Source organism: Phyllobates terribilis, unplaced genomic scaffold, assembly GCF_046119375.1.
Source record: "Phyllobates terribilis strain yellow unplaced genomic scaffold, ASM4611937v1 Scaffold_115__1_contigs__length_5345438, whole genome shotgun sequence".
NCBI classification, from domain to species: Eukaryota; Metazoa; Chordata; class Amphibia; order Anura; family Dendrobatidae; genus Phyllobates; species Phyllobates terribilis.
This window is the reverse complement of record NW_027362875.1, coordinates 484,989-504,867: the sequence shown is the minus strand read 5'-3', so window position 1 is coordinate 504,867 and position 19,879 is coordinate 484,989. Positions and strand designations below refer to the sequence as shown.

Here is a 19,879-nt window from a genome sequence, read left to right as displayed (position 1 = left end):
CCTGGTTGGATGTGCCGGTTCTACTTTTTTTTTCTCCATTCATGGTCTGTAATCACCGATGGGTGCGGCGCCCTCAGGATTTCTCCAGCTGAAGTCATTCCTTCTCTCAACATGGTAAGCCTCCACCTCCCCTCCTTCCCTATCCATTGTCTTTTCTCTCAGTCTATCATGCCGAGTCTAATGGTCAAACGGAATGAACCAGGAAATAGAGCAGTATTAGGGATGTTTTGTCTCCTCTAATCAGGAAGACTGACTGGAATTTTTGCCCCTTACCGAGAGTGCTCTAAATAACCGTTCCTCTAAGGTTATCGGGACTTTGCCTTTTTTTTAGCTGCGGTAGTTTTCATCCGGTGTTTGGGAATTTTTCAGGATTACAGTCCTCCATGCCAGAGGAGGAGAGATTTTGTTCCCAATTAGTCCACTACTATTAACATTGCCCCTATGGATTTAAATAGTGGCAACAAGTCTTTTTGTAAATACATTGCTTGTTCTTTATTGCCTGTGGGTGGCGCTATCACCAGGCATCACGTGACCCCAGCTGCAGCCGGCTCCGACATCCGCTGATGTCACGTCAAGTTCCGGCTGCAGTCGGGCGTGAGCAAGTGACACACTCCCCCTTGATTGATGGGCTGTGGACGGGATTTCACCGCACGTCACAGCCCAGCATCCACTGCGTGCTTTACCAACGAAAGCAGAGAGGGAAAGACCGCGACACCAGAACCACCACACCTATGAGGGGCAATTATTCTGCATGGAGGACTTTGTGGGGCCCATTATACTGTATGGAAAGCTATGTGGGGCCCATTATACTGTATGGAAAGCTAAGTGGGGCCCATCATACTGTATGGAGTATGGAGGACTATGTGGGGCCCATTATACTGTACACTGGTTGTCTGACGACTTTGTCCACATTTTTCATTTTGGCCGTCTGCATGTTTTGAGTTTTATATCCCTGATGTAGAGAGTCAGTCTGGGTAAATGTGCATGGAAATGGCAATAATGGAAAGCTGCTAATTGGACTTTGCCACAAGCCTCCTAATATAGCTGAACACTTAGAGGATGATATGCTGCAACAAGTTAAAAAGGCAACAAAAACATGTCATGGTCAAAAGTGTTGGATCCCTTGAAATTCTCCCAGAAAATTATTGCAATTACACGTTTTGTTATACACGTTTATTTCCTTTGTGTGTATTGGAACAACACAAGAAAATAGAGAAAAAAGGCAAATTGAACATAATTTCACACAAAACCACATAAAATAGGCCGGACACAATTGTTGGTAACTTGCCAAACTTGTGGGTAAATAACTTAGTTTCAAGCATGTGAAGCTTCTTAAAATGCAATTGCGGCAAGTAACAGGTGTGGGCAATATGAAAATTACACCTAAAACCAGATAAAAAAGGGAGACGTTGATTCAATCTTTGCATTGTGTGCATATGTATGCCACACTAAGCATGGAGAAAACAGATTAAGTAGAAGAGAACTGTCTGAGGAGTTAAGAACCAAAATTGTTGAAAAATATCAACAATTTCATGGGCCATCTTCAGAGATCCAGATGTTCCTTTGTCCATGGTGCGCAACATAATACATTTACAACCTATACAGTCAAATATGGTGGTTCAAAGATGTTTTGGGATTGGTTTGCATCATGAAATCTGAAGATTAGCAAAGGATTTTGGGTCACAATGTAGTGCCTAGTGTCAGAAAGCTGGGTTTGCGTCCTAGGTCATTAGTCTTCCAGCATGACAATGACCCCAAATATACTTCAAGAAGCACCTAGAAAATGGAAGGAAACAAAGTGCTGGAGAGTTCTGACCCTCAATGAGTCCGGATCTAAATCCCATTGAACACCTGTGGAGAGATCTTAAAATTGCTGTTTGGAGAAAAATATTAAAATTTGAGAGTCATCAGTGGTTGATACCATCTTTTCAGTTAGCCATTAAAAGGTAAGAAATTTCAAGCTTTCGAGACTACTCAGGTCTCTTCATCAGACATAGCATAACACAAAATCTGAAGAGTCACATATTTATACACAACAGGGCACAGGAATAATGCAATAGATAAGACAAGTGACGTGAAGCAGAACTAGGAAAAGGGAGAAGCAGTTGTGGCCGTAATTATTAGAACAGTTCAAAGATAAGGAGTATGAAAGTTTTATTGTCCTATGTCTGAGGTTTGGTTCATGATTGTGATGCCCTTAAATGGTCTGAGGAGCACATACCTTAGCTGATGTAAAAAGACAAATCCATGTGACACATTCATTGCTGCTCTGTGTCAAAGGTTGTCATAACTCTGTCTCGCTGAGATTTGAAGTTACCTTTTAATACAATTAGTTTCATGTCCATGATGCTGTGATCAGGGATACAAAAATGTTTGGTAACAAGTAGGTCTATACTTTTATTGTGTGGCGATGAGAATTCATCCTTGTTCGAAGTTTTTGCCCCATCTCCCCTACATACAGACCCCAGTTGGACATTTAGTACATATAATTAAGTACACTACATTAGATGTGATGCATCTGAAAGTCCCTGGGATCGTGTGGTCCTGATGTGAGTTGGGAATCTTTATCTTGTCCATGGTCATTATAAATGGACAGTTTTTACATTTACAGTTGGTGAGGATGAATTTTGTAAGTTTCACCACAAAGGTGGAACTATCCTCCCGGTCAGTTTTCTTTCCCTCCCAGTATCTTTTCATTCTAACAATGTTAGGTTTCTGGGAGATTCTACTTGTTCCTTTTATTTTAGGTTCTCCTTAGCTTGCCTTCTTTGCCCTATATGAATGTGTTTTAGGTTCTCACTCAGGGTTTTCATATATTTCTTCATACTTTCCTTTCCCCTTGTTCACAGTGTTGCGACCTCCCCTCTGGTTCCTCAGGAGGCACGAGAAACTCATCAACGGCCAATTAGGGAGTTAGGTCCATGGTGGCGTTTTTAGTTGTGCAGCTAGTGCCTTTCTAGTCTGTACAGAGACCAGTTGGATGTGGCTGCAGCATTCTTACCTGGGTGGTTTCTCCGGTGGCTATCAAGATGCCCTTACTGGTTAAAACATTTTCCACATACTGAACATGAAAAAAGCTTTTCCCCTGTGTGGGTTCTCTGATGTGTATTAAGTTGTGATTTCTGTACAAAACATTTTCCACAATCTGAACATGATAAAGGCTTCTCCCCTGTGTGAGTTCTCTGGTGCTTAACAAAATCTGATTTCTGGTTAAAACATTTTCCACATTCTGAACATGGAAAAGGCTTCTTCCCTGTGTGAGTTCTCTGATGTTTGGTAAGATTTGATTTCTTTGAAAAACATTTCCCACATTCTGAACATGACAATGGCTTCTCCCCTGTGTGAGTTCTCTGGTGCCTAACAAGATCCGATTTCTGCTTAAAACATTTTTCACATTCTGAACATGAAAAAGGCTTCTCTGCTGTGTGAGTTCTCTGGTGCTTAACAAAATCTGATTTCTGGTTAAAACATTTTCCACATTCTGAACATGGAAAAGGCTTCTTCCCTGTGTGAGTTCTCTGATGTTTGGTAAGATTTGATTTCTTTGAAAAACATTTCCCACATTCTGAACATGACAATGGCTTCTCCCCTGTGTGAGTTCTCTGGTGCCTAACAAGATCCGATTTCTGCTTAAAACATTTTTCACATTCTGAACATGAAAAAGGCTTCTCTGCTGTGTGAGTTCTCTGGTGCTTAACAAAATCTGATTTCTGGTTAAAACATTTTCCACATTCTGAACACGGAAAAGGCTTCTTCCCTGTGTGAGTTCTCTGATGTTTGGAAAGATTTGATTTCTTTGCAAAACATTTCCCACATTCTGAACATGAAAATGGCTTCTCCCCTGTGTGAGTTCTCTGATGTGTAATAAGATTTGATTTCTCTGTAAAGCAGTTCCCACATTCGGAACATGAAAATGGCTTCTCTCCTGTGTGGGTTCTCTGGTGCCTAACAAGATCTGATTTCTGGTTAAAACATTTTTCACATTCTGAACATGAAAAAGGCTTCTCTCCTGTGTGAGTTCTCTGGTGCCTAACAAGATCTGATTTCTGATTAAAACATCTCCAACATGTGGAACAAGAAAATCTATTCTTCGCTGTGTGAATTTTTTTATGTTTATGAAAACACTTTTTAAGGGAAAAACTATTCCTATATTCTGAACCTGAAAATGAGTTATTTGCTTTAGGAGCAGTTAGTTTTTTAATGCTTATTTTGTGACTTTCATTTTCCTGAGTAGTCTGTAATGAATCAGAAGATAGAACCTGTTTCAAAGGATCAGATGACAGATCTTTGCTGTGAAGGGATGATGGTAAATCTGGAGAAATGGCATTAATTTCAATTGTATTCTGTTGGATATCAAAATTATCTGATTTGAAAATTGAAGATGTCAGCTGTCCCTCTGATCTCCTGGTACAGACATCTGCCAAGAATAAAAACAATTATTATTTTTTAATAAAAAATTGTTGAATTTTATATTTTTGAACATCTCTACTTAAACTGTCTGAAAAAATGGCAAGTTTTGCAAAAAAATTTACTCCTCACCTCGACAATGACAGTTCACAGTCTAATAGACAACCTCATAGCATGAACCAGTAGAGTGTGGTGTTCAATTGTTTGTTCATTCTGCCTCCCAAATATGGAATAAAAAGCCACCAAACAATGTTTTGCAGGCGAAAATAATACCAATAAAAACTTCTACTCATCTCACAAAAAAACAAGTCCCCACTCAGGTCCATCATCTGTCAATGGAAAAACAGAGGTTTCCACATTATTAGTGGCTCAAAGGCTTTTGAAAAGCAACATGGCTTCTATAAACAAATCCAGCAATATCCACTCTCCCAAAGTCAGATCTCCCCCTCGCTTCTGAGCCTTGCAGTGCGCCCAAACCACATTTAGCATCTATGTATTCGGCATTACTATAATGAGAAGAACCCACTTAATTGATGGTGTATGTCTCCTGGAGCACAATCTGGACACTATGTGTTAGGTTATAAAACGACAAATGTGCAATTTTCACGCTAGAACATCCACGGCGTGCTAATTTCAGGAAAGTGACTGTGGAGTCAAAATAGTCATTACTCCGATAGATTAATTCACTGAGGATTATAATTTCCAAAATGGAGTCACTTCATGGTGATTTATACTGCTCTGGTTTTAGGCCATTTTGTAACATTAGGGCTTCTGAAAATGGTGTGTCTCATCTCCTCTGGGATCTCCTTGTGCGACGTCTGTTTCTGTCACCAGGAAGCGTCTTATTCAATATGTAGGCGGCGCTGGAGGAGACATCAGAAAAAGAAGCTCTGGGCGGTGCAGGCTCTGTTCAGCCACTAATAGCCCTAGCCCCCTGAGGAAGCCAGACATGGCGAAACTTGTTGGGGAGGATATGTATATATTTTAGTTAGCACTATGGAACCCTGTGTATGTCCTAAATAATCTGACCAACCAATCTATGAACTACAGGCATAGAGTAAGACTATAATGAATATAATGAGCTCATGATATCAGATGTATTCTAATACTATACAGTTTCAAGAGACTTATTATTATAGTAAGGAAAACAAAAGCAGTTGGAGTGCCAATGGGGAAGAGCCTGACGTTTGGGGGGGGTGAAGGGGGAGGATGTTGTGACCACTCACCTGGTCCTGTTGTGCAAGTGGGAGTCTGTAAGATGACCGCAGCTTAGCAGAGACTGCTGTAAGGAGTTTCTGTCTGCTTCAGTGGTCACATGACCGGGACCATGTGACCAAAGTGGGCGTTCCACAATGACATCATGGCAGGTCCTGTAGTAGGCTAGTTGCAAACAGAGCAGCTTCCACCGCTCGCCACAGGGGAGATTAGCAATCAAGAAAGAAAGAATTGTGCGGTGTTAGAGAGGCACTAGAACAACTAGACAGGGGATTAGGTTATAACACACAAACCTTTTATTGTTTAATACGCTCTCTAATGCCACGACGCATTTCGATAGCAGAAGCTATCTTCCTCAGCTAGATACTATCTGATCTACCTGAGGAAGATAGCTTCTGCTATCGAAACACGTCGTGGCGTTAGAGAGCGTATTAAACAATAAAAGGTTTGTGTGTTATAACCTAATCCCCTGTCTAGTTGTTCTAGCGCTTTCCTAACACCGCAAAATTCTTTCTTTCTTGATTATTATAGTAAGGGCACAGACAAACTAGTGTAGTTTTAATTTACTTCTTTACCACATTTTAGTAAAACAGTAATAAAAGTAATGTTTTAATATACCCCTCAACCATGGTTTTTTTTACACACCTCATTTAAAGATTTTTCTATATTTTAATAACTATGAAAATTGTACATTCACACTGAAGGCATCAAAACTATGAATTAACACATGTGGAATTATATACTTAACAAAAAAGTGTGAAGCAACTGAAAATATGTCTTATATTCTAGGTTCTTCAAAGTAGCCACCTTTTGCTTTGATGACTGCTTTGCACACTCTTGGCATTCTCTTGAAGAGCTTCAAGAGGTAGTCACCGGAAATGGTTTTCACTTCACAGGTGTGCCCTGTCAGGTTTAATAAGTGGGATTTCTTGCCTTATAAATGGGGTTGGGACCATCAGTTGTGTTGTGCAGAAGTCTGGTGGATACACAGCTGATAGTCCTACTGAATAGACTGTTACAATTTGTATTATGGCTAGAAAAAAGCAGCTTAGTAAAGAAAAACAAGTGGCCTTCATTACTTTAAGAAATGAAGGTCAGTCAGTGCGAAAAATTGGGAAAACTTTGAAAGTCCCCAAGTGCAGTTGCAAAAACCATCAAGCGCTACAAAGAAACTGGCTCACATGAGGACCGCCCCAGGAAAGGAAGACCAACAGTCACCTCTGCTTCTGAGGATAAGTTTATCCGAGTCACCAGCCTCAGAAATCGCAGGTTAACAGCAGCTCAGATTAGAGACCAGGTCAATACCACACAGAGTTCTAGCAGCAGACACATCTCTTCAACAACTGTTAAGAGGAGACTTTGTGCAGCAGGCCTTCATGGTAAAATAGCTGCAAGGAAATCACTGCTAAGGACAGGCAACAAGCAGAAGAGACTTGTTTGGGCTAAAGAACACAAGGAATGGACATTAGACCAGTGGAAATCTGTGCTTTAGTCTGATGAGTCCAAATTTGAGATCTTTGGTTCCAACCACCGTGTCTTTGTGCGACGCAAAAAGGTGAACGGATGGACTCTACATGCCAGGTTCCCATCGTGAAGCATGGAGGAGGAGGTGTGATGGTGAGGGGGTGCTTTGCTGGTGACACTGTTGGGGATTTATTCAAAATTGAAGGCATACTGAACCAGCATGGCTACCACAGCATCTTGCAGCGGCATGCTATTCCATCCGGTTTGTGTTTAGTTGGACCATCATTTATTTTTCAACAGGACAATGACCCCAAACACACCTCCAGGCTGTATAAGGGCTATCTGACCAAGAAGGAGAATGATGGGGTGCTACGCCAGATGACCTGGCCTTCACAGTCACCAGACCTGAACCCAATCGAGATGGTTTGGGGTGAGCTGGACCGCAGAGTGAAGGCAAAAGGGCCAACAAGTGCTAAGCATCTCTGGGAACTCCTTCAAGATTGTTGGAAGACCATTTCCGGTGACTACCTCTTGAAGCTCATGAAGAGAATGCCAAGAGTGTGCAAAGCAGTCATCAAAGCAAAAGGTGGCTACTTTGAAGAACCTAGAATATAAGACATTTCAGTTGTTTCACACTTTTTTGTTAAGTATATAATTCCACATATGTTAATTCATAGTTTTGATGCCTTCAGTGTGAATGTACAATTTTCAGTCATGAAAATACAGAAAAATCTTTAAATGAGGTGTGTCCAAACTTTTGGTCTGTACTGTATATGACCGAAAATACCCAAAAGTGACACCATTCTAAAAACTGCACCCCTCAAGGTGCTCAAAACCACATTCAAGACATGCATTAACCCTTCAGGTGTTTTACAGGAATTAATGGAATGTGGAAGGAAAAAAATGAACATTTAACTATTTTTCACAAAAAATTTAATTTACACCCAATTTTTTTTAGTTTTACAAGGAGACAGGAGACAATGGTTGTGTAAGCATAAATCCTCTAAAACGTATAATTTTTATTGAGATACTATTAAAAATACCAAACCCATGTGATCAAAGGGATAAAAATCATGTCACTGTATGGTGGTCCTACTAAAAAAACAGTGTACCCATGGGACTAAATAGAGTCAATGCAATACATAAAGACATGAACACAAGTGTACTATATATGATAATCCCGTTAACTTGCCTTGTCTGTAGCCTGTTCTGATATTGCCTATCATGGGGGTTGGCACCCTAGAGAGCGAGTTTGGCGCCCTCGTTCCTCAGCGGTTGTCCCTCACTATCCCTGTCTTGCCTTTATGGAGTGAGCTATATACAGGAAATGAGTGACGGCCTGCTCTAATACATATATAACACTAAACTAGTGCATAACAATAAACATATCCAGATAGTAAAACTTATCTCTTATTCTGGAAATTTCCCCGTTCGGTCGGTTCATCAGGAGGCCATATAGTGAGTAATCCAGAGATGTCAATATAAATGCATGGTAGATGAAGGCAAGCTATATTGATTTGATGGAAGGCTGTGTTTAAATAGGTTAATCCATCCCTCTTTAGTGAGTCCCACATGCTCATTCTCTCTAGCTCTCCCCCTTTAAAAAGGCAGTCTTCTGTCCTCAGATGTGGACTGCACATGTCACATACCTTTGGGCACTAAAGGCTGCAAATTCAAAAAGGTTTTTAGCGCGTCCATGTCACTTCCGGTCCATTCCGAAAGTGACTGTTGCATCTCACATTGACGTGCACAGAAGAGATACTGCGCATGCACTAGAACGTCACCCCCACTCTGGAAGTGACCTGTGTGTCTCACAATAGAGCGCAGAGAGAGGTACCACGCATGTGCCATCGCGTCATCTCTGGGATGTGACTTACCAAAAGTGGGGTCCGGATTAGACCAATGCCCCGCATTTGCATACTCCACCCCCCCCATGTTAGTGCAATTTCTCCTTATTTGTAAGAACTGGCCTTTAGGATTACCCCGCTTTAGATTCTCAAGATGATGACTATTCCATTCAAAAGGCTACTTGTTGCAGTAGTTTTGCGATACGTGCATGTGCCTATGGAACCATCCTTCTCCTTTTTTATTTTAACATCTAAGAATATTATGCTGTCTTCATGGCATTCAGATGTAAACCTGAGTCCAAAGGAATTTATGTTGATGGCTTCCATAAATCGCCTAAAGCCGGCCTCTGGGCCAGACCAGAACACCAGTATGTCATCGAAGTATCTGGCCCAGCGGCCAACATGGGAGTGCAGCCATCTCTCCTCCTCCCCAAAAATGATGGTTTCCTCCCAGCACCTCAGGAGCAGACTGACGTACGTGGGGGCACAGGGGCTCCCCAACACTTTGCCCCTGAGCTGGTGGAAGTACCAAACACTAAGTAGTTATTGGTAAGTGTGAACCGCAATAATTCCTCCACCAGTCTGTTGTGATTGTAGCACTGCACTGCCCTCAATTTTAGGAAATGTCCAACTGTCTGTATCTCTGCCTCATGAGGGATGCTGCTGTAGAGGGCCTCCACATCAATGGAGGCCAGATAGGTGTCCTCCTCCACAGCAAAACCCTCAAGTTGAGTAAGCAGGTGAGGTGTATGCCGAACATATGAAGGCAGGGAGATCTCAAAAGGACGCAATATTCTGTCAATGTAAATACCGTTATTTTGTGATAGCGAATCTACTCCAGCAACCATAGGGTGGCCTTTTAATGGACTCAGGACCTTATGGACCTTCGGGAGTGCATAGAAGGTAGGTACTGTTGGTGTTTCAGGTTTGAGATATTCAAATTCATTATTTGAGAATAGACCTCTTTTTCTGCCCTCTTCTAAGTTATCAAGCAAGATAACCCTTCAGGTGTTTCACAGGAATTAATGGTATGTGGAAGGAAAAAAAAAAGAACATTTAACTATTTTTCACAGAAATATTAATTTACACCCAATTTTTTTTGGGTTTACAAGGGTAACAGGAGAAAATGGACACCAAAATTAGTTATGCTTTTTCTACTGAGCACGCCGATACCCCACATGGGGGAAACAACTGTTTGAAGTATGGTGAGCACCTTGAACCCCCATGTTCTTCACAGAAAAAGTTTATAATGTTGAGCCGTGAAAATACAGAAAATCTAATTTTTCCCACAAAAATGTTTTTATTTGGCCCCAAATTTAGCTTTTTCACAAGGGTAACAAGTAAAATTGCACCACATAATTTGTTGTCCAATTTCTCCTGAGTACACAGATACCCCATATATGGGGGAAAACTACTGTGGGGGCGCATGCCACACCTCAGATAGGAAGGAGTGACGTTTCTTTGATGGAATGGTCTGCGGGTGTCATGTCATGTTTGGAGAGCCCCTGATGTGCCTAAACAGAGGAAAACCTCCACAAGTGACCCCATTTTGGAAACTAGACCCCTTAAGGAATTTATCTACCATATTTTTTGGACTATAAGAAAAATTAGTTAAAAAGTGTGTGCGTCATAGTCCGGAGGCAGCTTCCTATGATGGATGAGAACGCTGATGTAGCACCCCAAGGGCTCGGCTGCTACTGGGGTATTGCACCTCAAACCAGAGGTGTGATATTCCACTCCCGGGTAAGGATGGAGTGTGGACTAGGGCTCGTTAGGCTGCATGCACCACACACACCCCATTTCCGAGGGACAGCTCAACGGTGCTCCCACAGAAGTGCAGGCACGACAGCTTCTGTCCCTGGCAAGAGTGGGGAGGGGGAGGAAAACCCAGTGGTGTAGGAGCAGATAGGGGTGGGTCTCTGGGCATAGGTAGGAGCCCATTGGTTGCTAGTCACCTGGGCTCGGGTGCTAGAGGGAGGTATAAAAGGTGGGCACCATCTTAGGACAGTGAGTGAGTGAGTTCAGAGAGGAGTGCAGTCTGAGGAGAAGTGACAGGGAGCAGAGCTGCGGCATGGGCTCTGCTCCACGGGCAGGCCTTGTCAGGAGGCCGGGGCCAGAGAGAGAGAGAGAGAGGAGAAGGAACAGAAAGGAAAGTAAGAAAGGAAACAAGGAACTGGAACACAGAGAAAGGCCCAGAGACACAAAGGCAGAAGGAACCCCAAAGGCCCAGGAGATTGCGGGTGAAGGGTTGGCAGAGCAGGGTACTGGGACCCAAATTGGTGGAGGCAACAGATTCCTCAGCCAAGGACTGGAGGTTGTGACCACATCTTGGTGCGACCCCTCACTACATCCACCAGGAAAGCATACCACATAGGGTCAGGGAAACCGGAGATAGGTTTCACCAAGAGAAGGCCCGAGGAAGCTGGACAAAGGTGGGTCACTGGTGAGGACGGCCAGAGAAGGGAAGAGAAGGGAGCCCTGTGCCACGCTCTGGAATTGCCTGGGAGTTGGTCGAGCCCCTTGCCTGGTGAACGCAGCACGGCTCAGGCGGTCCTACCTGCGCACGAGTGACCTGGTGAAGAACTGTGAGTAAAGCATTGGAAACTGCAATTACAAGTCTCTGTGTTTCATCGCCGTACCAGCACCATTAGTACTGGGACGCTCACACCATCACTCCCATCATCCACACTAGCTGCCCTGAGGCAATACTTCTCCCGTGGGGAGTAATCCCATACTTGGCTGCGCATACAACATCAGCCTCAGCGGTCTGCAGAGCAGCGGCGGTCCCCACTGACCGCAATCCACGGGTGGCGTAGTCGGACACTTGTTATTACACTAAGACTGCCACTGAATTGACCACCCTGGGCACGGACCGGGTCAGCGCCACGGAGACTACAACCCCCAGCGATCCGGCTCCGGGTATTCCCTGAACAACACAGGCCCAGGGGGCGAGTCACTGACACCGCGTTCTCCACAATCACAGAGAGAGCTGCTGTTTACTCTCCTTCTCTGCACTAATCTATGTGATTGTTGCACAGCAGGAGAGGAAGCTTAACGACAGAACGGAGGCTGCAGGAGCTGAAGTACCTTCTGCAACAAGAATTCCACACCTTTCAGGTCATGTGACTAATCACATATCCTGAAATGTACTTAACTTAATCAAGTGGAATGTCCTGCAGATGCTCTTCTGTTGCAGCCTCCGTACAGGTCCCGATCAGGAACTGCAGGATGTGGTAATGTATAGTGTGTGTGTGTGTGTGTGTGTGTGTGTGTGTATGTGCATACAGCAGAGCTGTTTGTGTGTGTATATGTGCATTTGTAAGAGAATGAGAAGTCCTAATATTCTGAACAGCCATGCTAAACCTAGCAGCCATCTTGTTCAGAAGTTTGAGAACTGAGTTTTGCAGCTAATGAGATGCATGTCCTACACATGTCCTAGTCACAATGGCGCCATAAAATGATGTCAGTGCCATTAGCAGGTATGGTTAGTATTCACAAAGGTTAAAGGGAACATCTGCAGATCATTGTGAAAGTAAATAAGTGGTGTTATAAGGTAGTAAATAATGTTATTGTAATTGTTGTATAGAAATTAGGACAATATAGTTGTCAATATGTCATTTCTTAAGTAAGGACATGGGGATTTATGGATTTAATGGAGTTTGGTAAAAATGCTCATGAATATTGTCAACTTGCAATATCACATTGTTGTTCTAAAATGCACGTCCTCCCTGCAGTATGATGTTATCATGTATACGCCTTTTGCCGCAATATGTAGTTCCTTTGTTTAAGCTATGCATGAAAAGGCTCTGATACTGGTGTACTGGGCCATTCTATCGCCAGTCTACAGGTAGTTCATCGCCAAGACCACACCATGGCCAGATATCCCAATGCTGTTTTGCTTATCTAGATACCTGTGAGTGTCAAATGTATTTTCCCTGCCTGCATTCTGAACTGTTCTGCCGTGTAACTCTGAATAAACTTCATTCTCTGCTTTGAAGAATTATCTACACTGTTTTCCAGGATCTTCCAGTTCTCAGTAAGGACTTTCTTACAATTGGCGCAGCCAGCCAAGAGGAGCGGCTCAGGAGAGCTGCCTGCAGAAGAACCAAAGGAGAGGATTGTAGATGAGCAGCTAGAGACTGGAAAGGTAGAAAAGGCGTGGCGCCACGTGTAAATCGCTCAAAGTAAGCCAACCGGATAGAGGACCCCTCGTGGAGCGCTTCAAGCCTGCCAGAATTTATAAGAAAACTATAAAAGCGAAAGACTATAAAAATATATGTGCAACAAAGAAGAAACCTGTACGTGAGTTATCTACAAGGACGTGAAGAAGACGTTATGAGCCCTGTAGCATTGAGGCTTTAAAAGGCGGAGGGAGACACCTGGCAAGCGTAGCGAGAGAGGCAGGAAACGCGGCCACACCTCTTTTGGTCGACTCAGGCCGGCAAAGGGTCTTCCACACAGAGCAGTGTGAGTATATAACTTTTGCTTAAATTGCACTTGTTAATACCAGAACAGAGAAAATGCGTCCTTGTAGTCCCCCAGTATGGAGTGGTTACAGAAAGCAGGCAGATAAGCATACTGGCACACCCTAGCTGGAGGGGGTTAATGTTAAATCCACTTGGCTAAATTGTTTGCAGTGGTTAACAAAAGAAAGCAGAGAACTAGATGAGAAAAGGGCTTTAGGGAAAGATAGTAGCCAAACAGTGGCTTTGTGTAAGAGAGTTATTGCTTTTGATCAGTCCATTGATAGATTTCCTGCAAGACAGCATGTTAATGTGATCACCCAGGGAGGGGCAGTGTTCAGAGAGAGCATAGAAAAGCTGGATGAAACTCTAAAGGAAGCAGAGATAGTAGGGAAAGATGGGTATGAATACTGGCTTTCCAAATAGTCATTGATGAGATGGGAGGGGTAGCAGAGATTGACAGGAATAAGATTGAGGACAGGAGACAGAATAGAAGAACGGACATTTAGCGAAACAGAATGTGGTGATAAGACATCTTGGAAGCGTTGAGGAACAGTTTAGAAAAGAGTTTATGTAATTTTTATAGAAAATACCCTTAGAGGGGGCTTTCAAGTCAGGAGTCTTGCAGAATGCTGAATCTATTGATGATGTTGTAGATGTTGTAGAGATTTTGTTGACCGGTGATCTCCTTATCCTGCTGTGAATGATCCTAGGCAATATCAGCGGTATAAAGGTCTTCAGATGGTTAACCCTGTCTCTCTCTCTCAGGAGCCTTCTGCTTCTGCTTTCTCCCCAGAAGCCCCAGCTGTCCAGCACTGAGATCAATGTTATTCAGGGAGGAGCCATCCCTCCTCATCTCCATGCTCCTTTAATGAAGGAGCTGTGGGATCATGAGGACTGGTTTCTTACTGAAGAGCTCTTTGGAGCGGAGGTGGGAGCTGCAGGATGGAAAACTTTCTCAGATGAGAATGATGGATTTTTCGGGCTTCCCACCGCAGGTAACACCGACTGATAATGTGCTTCCCCTGTTCCCCTTGCCTTCCTTGTCCCTCTTTCCCTGAGCAAGGATGGAAGACCTTATGTCAAAGGGATAATAGAGGGACTGCCATGGGAAGACATCCTCATCGATACAGGAGCCTCAGTTTCAGTAACAGGACACAAATTGCAGTCACCCCCTGGACTGCCTGAGACTACCACTTTGGTAGGATTTGAGGGCTCCTGTATTCAAGCAGTAAAAAACCATCCAGTGAACGTGAAATTTCAGGTTGCTGGGGGATCGAAAAAAAGGGGTCTTCGATGCACTTTTTGGGTAAATCCACAATTATGGTCCACTATTCTGGGTACCAATGTTGTGGGAGTAATGGGAATTGTTGTTGATTTATGTAACAAAGTTCTGTGGAACAAAGAAGCAAATATTTGTTCTGTAACTGTACCTGTGGAGGAGGAGTTGGAGAGTCACAAATTACCCATTGCCAGTCTAAGTTTATGTACTTACTGATGAAAATGTTGATAATGATGTTCTTAAAAATGAATTGAAACAAAGATTCCCTGAATTATGGATCTCAAAGAAAACTGATTATGTGTTAATGCAAACTCAAGTTAAAATTGATAATGAAGAGCTACCACCTGTCCAGTATCAGCACCAAATTCCTGAGGATGCAATGCCTTACATAAGGGTTGCGTTCAGTGAATTAGAAAAACAAGGTTTTGTTGTAAAAGGTAATTCTCCATGTAACAGTCCCATTTTACTTGTCAAAAGGAAGATGGTAGCTTTCGAATGGTTGTAGACTTGAGATTTGTAAATAAGTACACTCCCTTAGCAGCTCAACTAGTTGCATCTGTCCCTGAAGTTATGTCACAGCTGAGGAGTGATTGTAAAGTGTTTTCTTGTTTAGACATTGCAAATGACTTTTTCTCAGTACCCCTAACACCTGCATTTGCATTCACGATTAAGAATATGCAATACTTGTTCACGCGGTTGCCCATGGGATTTCACAGTTCCCCAGTGTATTTCCATCAGGCATTGGCTCAGGTTTTAGAACCCCTTGGTTATGGAGACAAAGTCTTACAATATGTTGATAATTAGTTAATTCAAACTGCTGATGAATATGAACACAAAGAGACCCTTGAAACTTGACACGGGACTCAAAATGAGTCTGACAAAGTACAATTGATGAAGTCAGAGGTTAAATTTCTGGGTGTGTCAATTCCAGCAGAAAAAAAAAAAAATGCATGATAGGGTTAATGCTATTGAAGCTGTTTCCATACCAACTAATATTATTGAGCTTACAAAATTTTGAGTCTTGTAAATTTTTCCAGAGAATTTGACTTTGCTCATCTGGCTAAACCATTGTATGATTTGTTAAAAGAAGTTGATAACGATCACGCCCCTGTCATTGTAGAGTGAGAAGCCTTACAGGCTTTTGAAGGTATGAAGCATGCCCTTACGGCAGCCACTGCGTTAATCAGACCTGACCCATCCCAGCCCTTATACATTCAAGCCCACACCGGTGATTTATCTATTTCCTCGGTGCTTTTACAAAAATGGCCCAAAGATAGTCCTGAAGTGTCCAGTCAATTGTATGGCCTTGGTTACTACTCAAGGTTGCTCACCCCGTGGAGAAAGGTTTTGCTCCGTGCATGAAGCCCTTACTGGCCGTGCACTGGACAATGAATCAAGTAAGATATGTAGTGGGATTTTCTCCGTTAATTTCACAAACCCCACATGTCACTATAAAAACTCTGTTGAAAGGAAAAGCCTTGGGGGTAAATTCACGGAGAATGGCTCAATGGATCATTGACTTTGAGACCAGAGATTTACAAGCTGAAGTGGGTGAAAAATATCATTTAGCCCAGATGATGCAGTACGCAGGAAAGTGTCACGATTGTCAAGTTGAACAGCTAATGTCACTCCCTCCCCCTTCTGAGCAGGCTTTAAGGAGTGTGTCCCTTGTGCCTGTATTGACGGAGCTCGATACTGGTATAATGGATGCTATGCCACAGGTTACGCTGTATGGTTTCCCGATAAACAGTATTTGCTGCAGTACAGACTCCCAGGTCACTTTTGTCCCAAAGAGCTGAATTAGAAGCAGCTCTCCAAGCTATTCTAGTGTTCACCGAACAATATTTTCAGTGACAGTGCCTTTGTTACTCAAATAAATGGCCCCATGGTTTTAGGAGTGAGCAGGGTTAACAAACCAGGGGACAAAGGTGTTGAAATTGTTCATATTGATCAGTGTAAACTTCTTAATTATCTGACTGAGATTTCTGGTAAGGATTGATACTCCACCTTTTTTTCTCCCCAGGTCAGCCGAAGATTTTCATATTCGACTCCTGTGACCATGAACCTACCAGATGATCAGGAGAAGGTGTTTCACACTATACAGTGGGGATCTTATAGTGTGACAGGGGGAGAAGACCAGGAAAATCCGGAATCCAAAGAATAAGAAGAAAAAAGGAAGACACGGATCAAAAGACATAACTATTAGAGGACTTATTATCTTGGGACTAATACTGTAATGACTTGGTATTATTTTTTTTTTGCTTTTTTTTTAGGGATTTTTGCCGCTCCAGACACAAGTTTATAAAATGATGAATTACCGTAATAATCATGTTTATAATAATTCACCTTTGCATATTACATCAATGTAAAGTTGTACTCTGGAAAGAATGAGAAATCCTAAAATTCTGAACAGCCATGTTAAACCTAGCAGCCATCTTGTTCAGAAGTTTGAGAACTGAGTTTTGCAGCTAATGAGATGCATGTCCTACACATGTCCTAGTCACAATGGAGCCATAAAATGATGTCGTGCCATTAGCAAGTATGGTTAGTATACACAAAGGTTAATAGCAGCAGCTGCAGGTCAATGTGAGAGGAAATAAGTGGTGTTATAGGGTAGTAAATAATGTTATTGTAATAGTGGTATAGAAATTAGGACAATATAGTTGTCAATATGTCATTTCTTAAGTAAGGACATGGGGATTTATGGATTTAATGGAGTTTGGTAAAAATACTCATGAATATTGTCAACTTGCAATATCACATTGTTGTTCTAAAATGCACGTCCTCCCTGCAGTATGATGTTATCATGTATACGCCTTTTGCCGCAATATGTAGTTCCTTTGTTTAAGCTATGCATAAAAAGGCTCTGATACTGTTGTTCAGGGCCATTCTATCACCAGTCTACAGGCAGTCCATCGCCATGCTATCGTCAGTCTAAAGGCCGTCCACCGCCAAGGCCACACCATCGCCAGATATTCCAATGCTGTTTTACTTATCTAGACACCTGCGAGTGTCAAGTGTATTTTCCCTGCCTGCATTCTGAACTGTTCTGCCGCGTACCTCTGAATAAACTTCATTCTCTGCTTTGAAGAATTATCTACACTGTTTTCCAAGGCTCCTAGTAAGGACTTTCTTACAAATGGGATGCATTAAAAGAGGCATAGATGCTCATGAGGAGAACATAATTTTACCTCTATACAAGTCACTAGTGCGACCACACTTAGAATACTGTGTTCAGTTCTGGTCTCCGGAGTATAAGAAAGACATAGCTGAACTAGAGAGGGTGCAGAGAAGAGCGACAAAGCTTATTAGAGGACTGGGGGATCTGCAATACCAAGACAGGTTATTACACTTGGGGTTATTTACTGTGGAAAAATGAAGGCTTAGGGGTGATCTTATTACTATGTACAAGTATATGAGGGGACAGTACAAAGACCCGTCTACTGATCTTTCTACTCTGAGGCCAGAGACGGGGACAAGGGGGCATCTTCTACGTCTGGAGGAAAGAAGGTTTAATCATAATCACAGACGGGGATTCTTTACTGTAAGAGCAGTGAGACTATGGAGCTGTCTGCCGCATGATGTTGAATGAGTGATTCACTAATAAAATTTAAGAAGGGCATGGATTCCTTTCTTGAAAAGTATAATATTACAGGTTATATATACTAGATTCCCTGATAGGGCGTTGATCCAGGGAACTAGTCTGATTGTCGTATGGAGTCGGGAAGGATTTTTTTTCCCCAATGTGGAGCTTAGTGTTTGCCACATGTTTTTTTTTTGCCTTCCTCTGGATCAACATGTTAGGCTATGGGTTGAACTAGATGGACTTAGTCTTCCTTCAACCTTAAAAACTATGTTACTATGTTACTTTGCCTGTGCTGTCTCAGGGTTACCCGCTAACCCACAGCTCTACCTCCTTAAGCTCCTGGCCGTATCCAGTGCAGCTGACCTCTTTCTGTCTATAGTCCACTTCACCACACAGGGTACAGGCTGCTCTGGCCATATTACTCTGCCACTGGATCCAGTTACAGAATCTTGCTATCTCTGTTCTGCTTCCTTCCAGTCTCACACTCCTCACTATGCGGCCTCATCTGTCACACTCTCTGTATTTGGCGTCACCTCACTACTCATTCCAGTGCTGACTTCTCTAAGCAGGAAGAAACTCTCTTCTTACTTCCAAACACTCCTCCCATCTGTAGGGCCAGCTGACTGTTAAGTCTTCCTTACCCAGTTGTCCAATCTACTACAGCTCTGATGGGAGATATTACATTAAATTCAGCATTAAACATTGCTCAACCATTATACATGTTATAATGACACAAACTGTAAAAGTCTTCTGGGACGGTGTCCGACATCTTCACACACTTTTACTGTATAACCACGAGTCACTTAAATGTCAGGGACATCGATCTATCTAGTTAGGGGCAGAAGTGATTGTGAATCAATGTCACCTCTTCTGGTGCAGATGAAAGTGACAACAGGAGCCCGGGAGAGGAACAGCGAGACACCCCGAAAGAGGGAATGGTGCAGATAGTGGCCTATTATGACTGCACAAGCCCATGTACATTGGTAGCGTACAAACAAGGGGAACAAATACCTGAACCTGGCAGATCCAAATTCAGACTGGTAGAAGCACTACTCTGACCCTGGTCTGTCCCTACATGATGGTGGAGGTTGGCACCCTAAGATAACGCAATGGCGCCCCCTATCAATAGTGGCTCACCCTGAATGCTCCTAACAACTCCTAGTTTATCTATGCTTGTGTAGCAACTTACTTGGGAAAATAGGTTAAACACTAAAAACTACAACTGACCCTGCTTGCTCCTGTACAGACTAGATACCTTGACTACACAGTCCCCAGCGGTACCTGCGGGTGAAGAGATAGACCTAACCACAGACTAGGAGATGGCAACTATGGCCTAAACTGCCTAAAAGGCAGACAAGTTGCTTCACGTTCCTGCTAAAGAACCAGAGGGCAGAGCAGAGTGTGAATTATCTAAAAGAAGAGAAGTGTGCTGAACAAAGGAATAATCCCAAAGCAAGTAAAGTAAGAAGCAAAATACCAAACAAAGAATACGGCAAGTACTGTTAACAAATATACTGCCTATTTTCAAATGATAAAAAGAAGAAAAGTGCAAAGTATAGAAAATAAACAGCAAAGCGAAAAACCCTAGCTCCAAATATCAACAGAATGTCAGAAT

At 42.7% G+C, this 19,879-nt stretch overlaps 1 protein-coding gene across 1 annotated transcript; it reads right to left on the bottom strand.

Moving 5' to 3' along the window:
• Positions 1-2,776: 2,776 nt before the first annotated feature.
• Positions 2,777-8,937, bottom strand: LOC141201396 (uncharacterized). Its single transcript, XM_073663387.1, has 2 exons — positions 8,902-8,937; positions 2,777-4,235 (listed from the first exon to the last, which is right to left on the bottom strand). The coding sequence occupies exons 1-2, from the start codon at positions 8,935-8,937 to the stop codon at positions 3,036-3,038; spliced, it is 1,236 nt and encodes a 411-aa protein (XP_073519488.1). The 3' UTR covers positions 2,777-3,035.
• Positions 8,938-19,879: the final 10,942 nt, after the last annotated feature.